This window comes from Podarcis cretensis (genome assembly GCF_951804945.1).
Source record: "Podarcis cretensis genome assembly, chromosome: 4".
Lineage (NCBI taxonomy): Eukaryota > Metazoa > Chordata > Lepidosauria > Squamata > Lacertidae > Podarcis > Podarcis cretensis.
In genome coordinates, this window is record NC_137173.1 from 46,311,382 (window position 1) to 46,325,450 (window position 14,069).

A 14,069-nucleotide genomic window follows, 5' to 3' on the forward strand; every position below is an offset into this window, starting at 1 on the left:
GATGTCTTCTAAAAGTTGTGAAGCTCTTTATCTACTTGACATCTGATGGGAGGATGCCACTGCCGAGAAGGCCCTCAAAAATACTGAGGAGGTCGAAGACACTTCCACCCCTAGGAGTTGTCACTTTTGTAACTTGCTTCCTTCCCCCTCTATGTATTTCGCTTGCTCGGTTCACAGTAATCAATACTCCTCTTCTCCTATGCTCAGTGGAACTAACTGCAGCTGTGCAGCAGTGAAAGGGTTACACTTGTTTCCCCGGGAGGATTTTTTGAATCCTACGTCGGGAAGTTCCATTTACAGCACCAGGCAAGTAATGTTTTTTTAAAAAAATGGTTTGTTCCGGGCTCCGTGATATTCCAAGTCGTAGCCTTTTGTTACCCAATAGCGCGGGGTAGTTTCTAACCCTTTGCCATCGCAAGAAAGTTACATGGGAATGTGGGCTGTTGTTGCCGCCGTCGTCTTCAAGGGAGGAGATTCTCCAGCTCGGCATTGTAGCCCTTTTGTATTTCTCTTTCTTTCTGAGCAGTTTGGGGAGGCGCGGCTCCTTTAAGGTGTCCTGAGGCGGCACCAGACCTGCAGCGGCAGGGCGAGAAAGGCAAGCGCGCGCTCTCTCTCGCGCCTGCCTCAACGCGACGCCAGAAACTTCAGGGGCTGCTGGGCGAGACGGAGCTTTGCAGCCCCCTCAGCGTGGAGGCGAGGAGCTACACCCTTTCTCCGCCAGGGGCTGCCCAGAAGAGGAGGACGAGGCCGCCCTCAGAAGTTTTTCCACCCCACACACCCTCGCTTTTGTGCCAATCTCCGCTTTTGGAGAGGGAAGGAGCTGGAGGAAAAGGAGGAGGAGGAGGAGGAGAGAGCCGTCGCTTCGCAGGACGGACAGCGGGGAGGTGCGGGCTGGGGCGACGCGCGGCTCCGCTCTGGCTGCCGGGAAGCTGCTTCGCCTGGCGGTCCCGGCGCTTTGCTTCAAGTGATGGGACCCAGGGCTGCTGCTGCTGCTGCTGCGATTGCGCCGCCACTTCTGTCTGCCGCGCGCTCGCCCAGCGCCACACCAGGCAAGTCCTCGCCCAGAGCAGCCGCCGGCCCGTCTCCGCCCCCCGCTGCCTGAGATCCTCGCAAGAAGCGGCGGCACTTTCGTGACCTGCGCGCTCCTTGCTCCTTGCCTGCCTTTCTTTCCTTGACGAGAGCCAAGCCAGCCAGGCGGCCAGCAAGCAAGCGCGGGCAGCAGGCGGGCTGCTGCTTTTGTTTCTCGCTTGCTGTCGGATGGTCCCGCGGCGCGGCAAGGCGAGGCAGCCCCCTTTGGGATAACCCGGGGCGAGAGGAAAGCGCAGGCTTGGGCTTGGGCTGGAGCTACGGAGCCCTGCCTGCTTCGGCTGACAATAGAGACTTTTTGCGAAGAGCCCGGACGAGGCTCCCCGTTCAACTTCGGGAGGATTTGGGACGCCGCCGCTTACATTAAGCTGCTTGTGGATTTACAAACTGGGAAGCCTTGGAGGGGCTTTTGGCGAAAGTCCTCCCCCTCCCCCTCGATCTCCAGCCCTCCCTTTTGGCATGAGATTATCGACAGGCTCCACCTGGAGACAATGATCGCGGAGTTTGTACACTTCTATCTCTTTGGATTATTATGTCTCTGCTCAGGTAATCGCTGCTCCTCGAATGATTTTTATTTATTGATCTCGTATTGTCGAGCGGGCAGATGGCTCCCTTGCTTATCCCAGTTGGGGAAGGAGTCAAGGAAATGTAAAACTCTAGCCATTGCTGCTGATTAAAGCAGGAAACAATTAAACATGTGCTTAAGTCTTACACTGAAAACAATGGGACGTTCTCAAAAGTCATCCACTTTAGTCACTCACTGCAGGGCAACTGAGGCTAGGATCCAGCTGAAGATGCTCAGCAATTTTATCCAATCTTGGTTCCCGGGGCTTGCACTTATTTCTTTCTCTCCTCAGATTTTTCTGCCTGTTCAAGTGATTTTTAGTATGTGGGTGGAACCGACTTTCGTCTAGCCTTGAGGTTATGGAGGGCATGTGCACAGTGCATGCATCAGTTTGCACCCATAGTTTTGAAAAATTAAAGCAGGGTTATTGGCAGCAAAGGACCGGTCCTCTGATGCTTCCAAACTCGTCAGTCCGCTTCTAGAAACTAGATGGAGCAAGTCAGCTGAGAGCTTAACGCTCCAGGGCCTAACTATATGTACTTGACACTGCACATCCCAAGGATCGAAGCCTTACAGGCCTATCAAATACATGTTTACTCAGATGCAAGCCCTACTGTGTCCACTGAGGCTTAGTCTCTAGTCACTTGTGTTTTATAGATCAGCTTGCACATGAGTAGAGTAGGTGAAGGTAGATCATGGAGCAAGCTGGTCTATCTCTCCCCCCCCCCCATGTCCTCACTGCTAGGACCAGCCACTCTAGTTCGCAACAAGGGGGCTATTAGCCTTGTTTGATGTATGCAGAGGACTGTAATTAAAATAGATCATAAAGAAACAGCAGGAAACAACTTCTTCCTACAGTTTTAGGTGAGGGGGGGAGAGGCTACAGGTATTGGCAAGTAGGAAGCTAGAGGCATGGTTTATTCAGTATATGTCGATTGATATGAAGCATCACTTTTTAAACCTTTGTTGAGGGCATATTGTTCCAGTGTTCAGTACTCATATGGTAATAACTATAGTTCATCACTAGCCATTGGTGTTTACCTCCTAGAGTAAGTGGATAGTTCACTACTACATAGATTTGCTTACAGTGACCTTTCTTTGAAATGGACATTCCAATTAAGGGATGCTTAGGATCAAGATAGATTTATTATCTCTGGAGTTACTTAAGTTTCACTCTTTCATGAATTTCACCCCTTACACACACTTCCAAGTTCATTATGCATGTTTAGTTGGAAGTAAGTATGAAGTTCGGCAGATATGTGCTTCTGGAATTAGATTGATAAATTATTGGTTTAAAACACTTTTTAATCCCATTCAGAAGGGTTCTCCCTTTCCTTAACTTCTGTTAGCAAGTCAGAGCTTGTGCTCACACCCACCCTCAGCTGGCAACTTTTAAACAACGTACAAAGGGGATTTTAGAATTTGAGTATGCTTATTTTGAAAGGATATAAACTAGGATGTGACTACTAGCTCAGTTTTCCGCAAACTAACTGTAAATTTTCTGGCAAAGTCTGGAAGCTTGGCACATATGTTAAATCATTCACTCTGACCGCAAAAAATTGTTACAATCCCATGAAACCTATTCCCTTGATCAGGGGTGACATGAGAACAGTCTGGATAGGAAAATGAGCTACTTCCCATGTGCTGAATGGGATATAACCCATGAGACTGGGGTTACTTTGCAGTAGGGCAGCTGGCTGCTGCTCTGTGGGAGTAGGACAGGTGACTAGGTTAAACCTGAAACCCTGTATCTGTTTTTTCTTAAAGAGTAATATCACCAGCTCACTCAGTTTCCATTATTTCACGGAGTGCACTTTAAGCACAGAGTTGGTTGCAAATCAGAGTCAGTGGGAGGAAACTGTCTCACTTGCCTCTTTTACTACCCTCTTAGCCCCCCCACCCCCCAGATTTATAGCAAAAGGGTTCCCTTGTGGTTATTTTTTTCCTATGCTAAAAGTTTGTTCTCATGTGTAAAGCGATGTGCCAAGTGTGATAAACAGAGGAAGGCAAGATCATTGAGAAGATAGTGGGATTAGTGGTCATTAGTCACTGTTTGAACTGGTTTAATTAGCTTTGGGAAGTTTTATCCTGGCTGTAGTGTCATGCCAGTGCGGTGCAAGTTAGTTGCAGATTTCATATCTTAAAACTCTCCAGTTCTTAATGTTCATTCACAGTAAATTTATGAGTCATGAAGGTCCCATGGAAGTATTTGCTGTGTTTGGTTCTTTCTTCTTGAGTTACTTTAAAATGCACAAATACTCTATTGTTTTAGTTCAAGGTGAGGACAGTGTGCTTGTCTAACTTAAAAGTTTGCAGTTGTCCAGTTTTCTTCACCTGCAGCACAAGAGAACTGTTCTTACTGAGGAATAGTCTGGGATTTTTGTTGTCTGATTTTCCATATTTCACTTCCAGCTTCTATTTATTCTGAATTGCAACATGACCATCAAAGTGAAAAACCATTGGGCCAGTTGTAATGCATTTTTTTTTACTTCAAGAAGTATTTGATAATAATTCTGGTGAAGATAGGGTTTTATTGTATATTTTCATTTTTGCCATTAACTTTTTTATTTAGTTTTCAAGAAGTACGGATTGCATGGTTACAGGCATGGCTGCAACGCATTTGACTTACTAAAAAAGCTAATAGAAGTTGAGTATTCTGACTATGACACTTCTTTTATAACTACTCTACAAGAATTTTCATGGGCCATATTGTGTACTGTACTCCCCCTGCCCCTATGTTCAACTTGTGTTGTTTTATAATGTTGAATAGAACTGAGTGAGTAATTTCAAATTCTGGAAATTTAGCAATCAGTTATTGCAAAAGCTAACTGATTGAAACATTATGCCAGAAGATACACATGGAAACAAAGAAAAGTTAACAACATTTGTTTTTGCCTGGAAGTTGTTTTGAGTACTGTATTTCACTCAGCAATGGTTTTTAAATTCTCATACAAAAGACCATGGCTTGCTTCTGTCCTGCTGATTAAAATATGTGCAACTGACATAATTATGCCTAATTATTAATGTTAATTCTTTCTATTTTTAAAACAAGCACAGTCTTGTGTCTTTATTCAACTTCTGATCCAGAAAAAAATCTTTTCAGTCAAATTTGCTAGAACTTTAGCTGAAAAGAACTAAGTCTATTCATGGTATGGATTTATTTTTTTCTTATTTGTTCACCAGTTTTAAAACACTTTATAATGTGTTGCTAATTACATAGAAACCTAGCGTAATACCTAAAAGTGTGTGCCAACAAATGCATGGTTCAATTCTCTTCCCAGCCACAAATTCTCTCAGCCTTTGTTGTATGAGAATAATGCTGGCTTAACTTGGCTGTTGTGAGCTTGCCTGATATAATATGTTCAATGTGCTTCTAATATTAATATACCCACTGAGTTCTGTGGGACTTACTCTTAAGTTTAGTGTGTGCTGTATTGTGGTTGTAAACACTTAACTTCCTATTTACATACTGTGTTTTAAAGGTTACATTCCAGTTACTTTTTTGCTTCATTATATATATGGTAACCATTTCTAGCTAGCACTCCATGAGGTTACTGCTTACTCTACATAGAAACAAACAAAGCAGCAACAACACAAAGAGGAGAGTATAACATCAAATCACTGTTTCTTTTGTGTTCTAAAGGGTTCATATGATCCAGAGACCATGGCATAGCTCTATGTTAGCCCTCCTACTGCAAAGTTGATCCTTCTGTTCTGTTTTGGAAATCAATTTATTTGTGGATTAATTGAAGCAATGTGATATACAGTGGTACCTCGGGTTACATATGTTTCAGGTTACATATGCTTCAGGTTACAGACTCTGCTAACCCAGAAATAGTACCTCGGGTTAAGAACTTTGTTTCAGGATGAGAACAGAAATCGTGCTACGGCGGCACGGCAGCAGCAGGAGGCCCCATTAGCTAAAGTGGTGCTTCAGGTTAAGAACAGTTTCAGGTTAAGAATGGACCTCTGGAACGAATTAAGTACCCGAGGTACCACTGTACACAAGTTTATTTGAGAAATAATCTTAGTTTGCCCTACATGCTGAATAGCACAACCAGTGGAGTACTTCTACTCTGCTCTCTGGTATGGAAATACAAACAATTTGTATTTTATCATAGATCTTTAGCTAGTGGATTGGACACCACACCATGTCACATGAGAATCTAAAATGGTACACCTTCTTAAAAAGGGAGGGAGAGAAAAGGGGAAATAGAGCTATTGGGAAGGGCATGGAGAGATAGAAGACCCGTATTGTACATTGAAATTAGTTGCATCCCTTGTCTGAAAAGGTGGAGGAATACTGTTTTAAACAAAATGAATGTGTTTATAATTTCATCTTGTTAAATATGAATAGTTTGCAAAAGTTTACTCAATAGTTTGGATAATGGTTTCAACCAGATAGAATTGAAAAACAGCCCTGATTCTCATGCCATTGACTTCAAAAGCTATGTGCTTTAGAGGTCCATACAGCCTCTATAAAAACTGAAGTCATGTGCCCACTTTCTGATAGTGAGCCCAGTCAACTTACTTCTGAGTGAACATGCCTAGGATTTTGTGTTATAAGACATTTCAGTTACATTATTAAACAGGGTCGTTCAGGAGTAGTAAAAATGGGTGCTGATTGTATTCTGTTTTGGAGGTTGAAACCCCAAAATTACACAGACACACACACACGCAAGCTTTTAAGTAAACCTCCTCAAAACGTGATGGTCCCTGTGTGTCAAACTGGGTAGCGATTGTTCTACTATAAGAAAGAATAGTTCACTACAGTCAGTTCCTTCTTCAAAGAAGGCCTTTCAAAGGGCTAGGAATTACTTACTCATATGCCAAAAGTTGCTACATGTAGAGATCAAAAGATGCTGCCACTGCACTCTCTGGGTTTTTTTGGTGATCTTCTAGCTGTGTTAGTAAAATGAGAATTGCATTTTTTTCTCTCCCTGTGACTAGAAGTTTGCATTAAGGTTGCTTACATGATTCCTACTATAGCTTTTTGTTTGGTTTTCAAGATAGTATTTAGAAAGGAACATTTGAACATTCATAGTTTAGTCTTTCTGGTAGTGGAATGTAAAACTCGTTAGAATAACTTTAGGAATTAATATATGGCTAATAGTTTTGTTTGGTCCGTTTGTCCGTCTTTCTTGTTGGATCACCTATTTCGACTTTTGTAACTGCACTGTGAAACTCACACCATTCACCCATCTAATAAATCTACAAAAAATGTTCTTACTAGCAGAATAGCTAAGGAGTGGAGAAGTTGTAGGAGTCTATCTTAAGAGGCAATCCTCCCTCTTCCTGTAAAAAACCCAGCTGGAACCCTACTTATGTGTGGAAAAACTATACATACCTAATTAAACATGGCAATAGGATTTGTCACTTCCGCTGTGCATGAATGCACAATCAAATGAGTGGCAGGTTTCCACTGTGTATAAGTAGCAAAATAGATATGTACTTTTTGTGAATTCAGAGGAATTCTTATTAACCCCCATTAAGCCATTAAATTGTATGCTTAATATTCTAAATGAAATGTATTAAAAATATAATGCAAAATATCATATTTTAGCTTTCGTAGTGTTCTTCCAAAAGTCACCATGACTGTAACTACATAGTATTATTACTATAGAGTGAAATTGTTTGCCTGATCTGTAACTTTTTTTTTAAGTAGGTACTATTAATATCGGCAGTGACAAAGGTCTGTATGTGAGTGCATGCATGCATGTGTTGCAGAGATGGAAGGGTGTACTAAAACTAACTTGATGATATGCCTTCCTGCCTCTCACCTCTCTCTTTTGGTAAAGCTGCTAGGAAAGGACAGCAGCTGCTGCATGCTGAGTTGCATAAATATAAGGTGCTGTTCATTATGAGTTTCATTCCATATTTGCCAGGTGCAAAGTGCACTCTAGTGTTTGGTGTCAAAGGAACAGAGGGACATTCACTCTTGGCCAGAAATTTTCCCTCGTGGCAAGTGTACATACTCTCATTCTGCTATCAGGCAAGTGGTTACGCTACATGCTGGCTTGTTAAACTGGCAGTCCCTTGGCAGATGTCTAGACAAGCTGCCAACTATTAGTGCTGGATGCTTTAAACCAGCTTCAGTCTGATGATCCCTGGGTTCCCGAAGAACCATAAACATGTGGAGTCAGGGGATTAATGTATCTCTCTTCTGGCTTGGCCAGTAAAGATGAGCCATGTGACTAACAGTGACTGGTGCAATATATGTAAACAGTACCATAGTTTTCAAGCCCATCCAGATTTTCCAAGTGATTACTTTAGACATTGTCAGCAAAAGCGTGCAAAAAACTAACAAACAGCATTTCTCTCTTTTTTTTTTTAATAAAATTTTTATTAGTTTCCAAATTTTTAACAAACACAAAAACAACATAAAGACAAACATAAAAAGTCATACTTTCTTTACCTCATTTCCATAAGCCTCTTTTCCCGGACTTCCCCATACCTTCCCCTTTTTGCATCCTTTATTTTAAACAATTGTTCAGCAACCCTTCTTAGCCAATTAAAAATAAATTCATTCTCCTTTTCGATTTCACCCTTAACTTAACACAATTTATCGCTGCAATTCTACGTCTTCCTCTCCCTCTGCATTTTAGCACTCCTCAATTTTATAGTAACTCTTAAGATATATTTTAAACTTCTTCCAATCTTCTTCCACAGTCTCTTTCTCTTGGTCGCGGATTCTGCCGGTCATTTCTGCCAGTCCCATAAAGTCGATCACTTTCGCCTGCCATTCCTCCAGCGTGGGTAACTCTTGTGTCTTCCAATACTTTGCTAGGAGAATCCTTGCTGCCGTAGTAGCGTACAAAAAGAAATTCTTATCCTTCTTCGGCACCAGCTGGCCGACCATACCCAAGAGAAATGCCTCTGGTTTCTTGTTAAAGGTGCACTTAAGCACTTTCTTAATTTCATTATAAATCATTTCCCAGAAGGCCTTAATCTTTGGGCAGGTCCACCAAAGGTGGAAAAAGGTACCTTCAGTCTCTTTACATTTCCAACATTTATTATTGGGCAAATGATAAATCTTCGCAAGCTTGACTGGGGTCATGTACCACCTGTAAATCATTTTCATAATGTTTTCTCGCAAGGCATTACATGCCGTGAATTTAATACCTGTGGTCCATAACTGCTCCCAGTCAGCAAACATGATGTCATGACCTATATCCTGTGCCCATTTGACCATAGCTGACTTCACTGTCTCATCAATTGTATTCCACTTCAACAGCAAGTTATACATTCTTGATAAATTCTTAGTATTGGGTTCTAACAGTTCTGTTTCTAGTTTCGATTTCTCCACCTGGAAACCAATTTTCCTGTCTTGTTTGTAAGCCTCCATTATTTGAAAATAATGGAGCCAATCTCATACCTTGGACTTTATTTTCTCATAACTTTGTAATTTAAATTCACCACCTTCATGTTCTAAAATTTCAGAATATTTCGGCCAATTAGTTCTCATATTAAGTTTCTTTACCTCCTTGGCCTCCATAGGTGAAAGCCACCTGGGAGCTTTATTTTCCAATAAATCTTTGTACCGTATCCAAACATTATATAGCGCTTTCCTGACAATGTGATTTTTAAAACCCTTGTACACTTTAACCTTGTCGTACCAGATATATGCATGCCAACCAAAGTTATTATCAAATCCTTCCAAATCTAGAATATCTGCGTTCTCAAGAAGTAGCCAATCTTTTAACCAGCAGAAAGCTGCCGATTCATAGTACAGTCTCAAGTCCGGCAGGGCAAACCCCCCTCTTTCTTTAGAATCGGTAAGTATCTTAAACTTAATTCTGGACTTTTTGCCCTGCCAGACAAATTTAGATATATCTTTCTGCCACTTCTTGAAACAGTCCAGTTTATCCACAATTTGTAGTGTCTGAAACAAAAATAAAATTCTAGGCAATACATTCATTTTGATTACTGCAATTCGACCTAACAAGGAAAGCTTCAGGTTTGACCATATTTCTAAATCTTTCTTTATCTCAGTCCAGCACTTATCATAGTTATCCTTAAATAAGTTAATATTCTTAGATGTCATATTAATCCCCAGGTATTTTACACTCTTTGCCACCACTAACCCAGTTTCCTCTTGGAATCTCTCTCTTTCAACATTTGTTAAATTTTTTTCCAGTACCTTGGTTTTTTGTTTATTCAACTTAAATCCTGCGACCTGAACAAACAGCATTTCTCCCCCCTTTGCATGGGAGCTATCCCTTATAGATTATAGATAGGAGGAAATGCCATGTGCCATGTTGTATGTGTATACTTGACTTCTGAAAGGAACAAAGTTGAGGTGAATGGGGGCACATTTTTTTCCAGCTTTCTCCCTAAAAGGCCTCTTGCAAGATTGTGTCTTTGTGGCTTTTTGTCAATTCTCTTCTGAGATTTGATAAGCCTTATTGGTATTGGGGGTAAGAAGGAAGGACTACAAAGTGTCCAATGAAGAAAAACAACACAAAATTACCCTCAGAAAATATAGAGGCATTGCTGTAGTGAGAGAAGTGACTGCTGTGTCATTACTTGCCAGCTGAGTTTGTTTTAAAGGTAAAGGTAAAGGTACCCCTGCCCGTACGGGCCAGTCTTGACAGACTCTGGGGTTGTGCGCCCATCTCACTTAAGAGGCCAGGGGCCAGCGCTGTCCGGAGACACTTCCGGGTCACGTGGCCAGCGTGACATCGCTGCTCTGGCGAGCCAGAGCCGCACACGGAAACGCCGTTTACCTTCCCGCTGGTAAGCGGTCCCTATTTATCTACTTGCACCCGGAGGTGCTTTCGAACTGCTAGGTTGGCAGGCGCTGGGACCGAGCAGCGGGAGCGCACCCCGCCGCAGGGATTCGAACCGCCGACCTTTCGATCGGCAAGCCCTAGGCACTGAGGCTTTAACCCACAGCGCCACCTGCGTCCCAACTGAGTTTGTTTTAAACAAAACTAAATGGACTACATAGTAAGGAAGTGCAGAATCTCCATAAGATGATCCAGGCATTGAAGGAAAGAAGCTTTCACTGGAAAGTGATGGTGCCACATACAACACAATGGGAACCTTTGGCACTCAAACAGCCATATTCCATGAAGCAATCTCAATAGCAATAGATGACATAATCTCTGAGCAAAGAACCATATATGCCTGCTGAAAAAGAACTGCAGTTTCATTACCTTATGGTTCACATGCAACAATGATTCATCAGGTTCATTTGCTGGAAAGGCCTAAAGTTACCAGATTAAAATAACCTCCAGTTACATTGTTGTGAAATAGTTTGATTTAAAAGAATTCCAGTAAAATGTACATTACAGGATTAGAATAAAACCAGTGATTCATTCATTGGCTTAAAATTTATCATGCAATGAAAATGTAAACAGACTTGATGATATTTTGAATGTGAGTTATTTCATTTAGCTGGTGAGGATGTATAGCAATTTTAGTGTAGCAAAAGGGTGATTTCACAAACAATGCAAAGTGGTTATTATTGCCTTTGTGCTATAGCTTAATGATTGGGCCTTTTACAGAGTGATGGGAAAGTACCTTTTTAATAGCTAAGTGACTGTATGATTTCTTCCCAAATGGAAGCTACTAATTTGAGGATGATTACCGGTAAATGTGTCTGAGACACTATAAAAAGTTCCATCAGAAAACTTTGACTTCTTTGAGTTTGATTTCTTTGAAAACTGGTAAAGGAAAGGGGAAGTTAAAAACAAAACCCCACAAGTAAATTATTAAGAGAGAGTTATACTCCTCAGTGTTTTTACTACCATTTTTAAAATTCTGCAGCTTTACTGAAGAATTACAATGATGTGTGCAAGATATGATTGCAGTAGCTCTAGTTCCTAAATTAACACCCTAAGCCAGGTGTAGGCAGAAGGCCGTTTAAGTGGAACTATTCTTCAACACTTTCAGGTAAAAAGAAACTGAGTGCTTACCACAGACGTTTGACCTTCTCTAATGTATTAATAGCAGTGCACTGAATTGGTTGCCATACCTGTATCCTTCATGTAAGGATAGATATTTGCCAACTCATTAAGCATGTGTAATTGAAGAATTTTTCACTTTTAAGGAGGATAAAATGGTTTAAAAGCAGTCATCCAAATTTCATTGCTCATGTTGTATTTCAAGCACATTGTTGCAAAATTCCTCTCATATAGTTGGTAAAGGTAAAGGTACCCCTGCCCGTACGGGCCAGTCTTGACAGACTCTGGGGTTGTGCGCCCATCTCACTTAAGAGGCCAGGGGCCAGCGCTGTCCGGAGACACTTCCGGGTCACGTGGCCAGCGTGACATCGCTGCTCTGGCCAGAGCCAGAGCCAGAGCCGCACACGGAAACGCCGTTTACCTTCCCGCTGGTAAGCGGTCCCTATTTATCTACTTGCACCCGGAGGTGCTTTCGAACTGCTAGGTTGGCAGGCGCTGGGACCGAGCAGCGGGAGCGCACCCCGCCGCAGGGATTCGAACCGCCGACCTTTCGATCGGCAAGCCCTAGGCGCTGAGGCTTTAACCCACAGCGCCACCTGCGTCCCTCATATAGTTGAGGATGTCACTAATCAAGGTACGGTACTTTGAGTGACCCTGCCTTAGAGCAGCTTCCCCCAACCTACCGCCAATGCTGTTGGACTGCAATAGGGATTCATGGGAATTGCATGTCAATACATCAAGAGAACACCAGATTGCTTTAGAGCTAGAAACCTAATTAACCTGGCGTGCTCTGGTCCATGGGGTCATGAAGAGTAGGGCACGACTAAACGACTAAACAACAACAACAACAGCAATAATTTACTTGGAGGAAACATACACTCTTTCCAAGTTTTAGCAACCAACTGTATATTAAAATTATAAGTTGGCCAGTGCAGCCAAAACTTTGGTTGAGACTTTAATTTCCTGGTTTGTGCACCTGGAAGTCAATAACTAAAGCACAAGCAATAGCTGAGAGGAAGAAAGCCCAGTGTGCGCATTTGTTACAAGTATCAGACCACAACACTGGTTATCTAAATTATAGACAAAAAGAACTATTCCTTGTGATAATTGGACATAATTCAAGGGAAGTTGGAATACAGTGGTACCTCAGGTTACATATGCTTCAGGTTACAGACTCCGCTAACCCAGAAATAGTGCTTCAGGTTAAGAACTTTGCTTCAGGATGAGAACAGAAATCGTGCTCCGGCGGTGCAGCAGCAGCAGAAGGCCCCATTAGCTAAAGTGGTGCTTCAGGTTAAGAACAGTTTCAGGTTAAGAACGGACCTACGGAACGAATTAAGTACTTAACCCGAGGTACCACTGTATCATGAAGGAAGAGTGAACATTCAGCATGTGCATCTAAGGACCACATAGAAGATAATTCAAATGGGCACTAGCTATGTAATTTGTGTTAAGTGATGTTAGTGATTTTAATTTGTGCCCTAAGAGTTGATTAAAAAATAGTTTTCATGGAGTATTATGAGGAACATTTGAGAACTTAAAATGACTTCTAATAAAGTGGTTTGGATGGCTGAATGACTCCTGCACAACTTATTATATTTTGCTTGTTCTCAAACATTTCTATTTGTTTCTGAGTGCTGATTTTGACAAAGACCTTGGTGTCTTGAGGCTAGGTTGTCCCAAGGACCATCTCCTCCTAAGTGAACTTGCCCCAGTTTTAGATAATAATAATAATAATAATAATAATAATAATAATAATATATTTATTTATATCCCACCCATCTGGCTGGGTTTCCCCAGCCACTCTGGACAGCTTCCAACAAAATATAAAAAAATACAATAAAACATCAAATATTAAAAACTCCCCTAAAAATTAGTTCATTAGTACCCTTGCCCCAAAGGTTGTGATGGGTGGTAAAAATAAAAATAAAAATTCTTAGTGGTGGACCCAGATTCTAGAATAACTTCCAGTTATTTGGGACCAGTCATTCATGTCCTTCACACTGGACCACTGCCCTTCCAGCCAGAGAGAAAGTGACAAACACATAGCAATTGAAGTTATAACTTGTTAAAATAGTGAGATCTTTACTAATGTCACTACTATTGTGGTATAAAATATGCTTCCTCCCTTAACTGTCACCTAGCAGCAGCTATTTCATCAGCAGAGGGAGGAAAGATGGGAAGCAGGCCTACCACCTGCTCCATTAAGGTCAGGTTCCCCTCTCAGTCAGCTGTGACTTGGTAGCATCCAATGTATCAGGCTGCAGCTGAGAAGGGATGCAGGGCCACTCTATCAGCACAATTGATTTACCAGCAACCTTTCCACCTCAGCAGGTCATTAGAAGAACTTTTAACTAATAATTTGTTCCTGAGTTGGCTTTTTTCTCATCCATCTTGCTCCATTTTTCTTTCATGTTGTGTCTTCTTAGATTGTGAGCGATGAGGGCAAGGCATCCCTTTTTAAGTGATTTGTAAGCCTGTGGTTTTTTTGGTTGATGAGTGGAATAAAA

The 14,069-nt window shown here is 41.8% G+C and overlaps 1 protein-coding gene across 4 annotated transcripts in view; it reads left to right on the forward strand.

Moving 5' to 3' along the window:
- ROBO1 (roundabout guidance receptor 1) overlaps positions 1-14,069 on the forward strand; it is a 581,397-nt gene that overhangs the window by 297,310 nt on the left and 270,018 nt on the right. For 2 of the 4 annotated variants that reach the window (XM_079974737.1, XM_079974738.1), the window contains exon 1: positions 1,188-1,632. The exons of the other annotated variants lie outside the window; for them this stretch is intronic. In XM_079974737.1, the coding sequence (XP_079830863.1) occupies positions 1,578-1,632 (55 nt within the window). In that variant the 5' untranslated portion in view covers positions 1,188-1,577. Of the gene's footprint in view, positions 1-1,187; positions 1,633-14,069 lie in introns of those variants that run through there. 4 annotated transcript variants of the gene reach the window in all.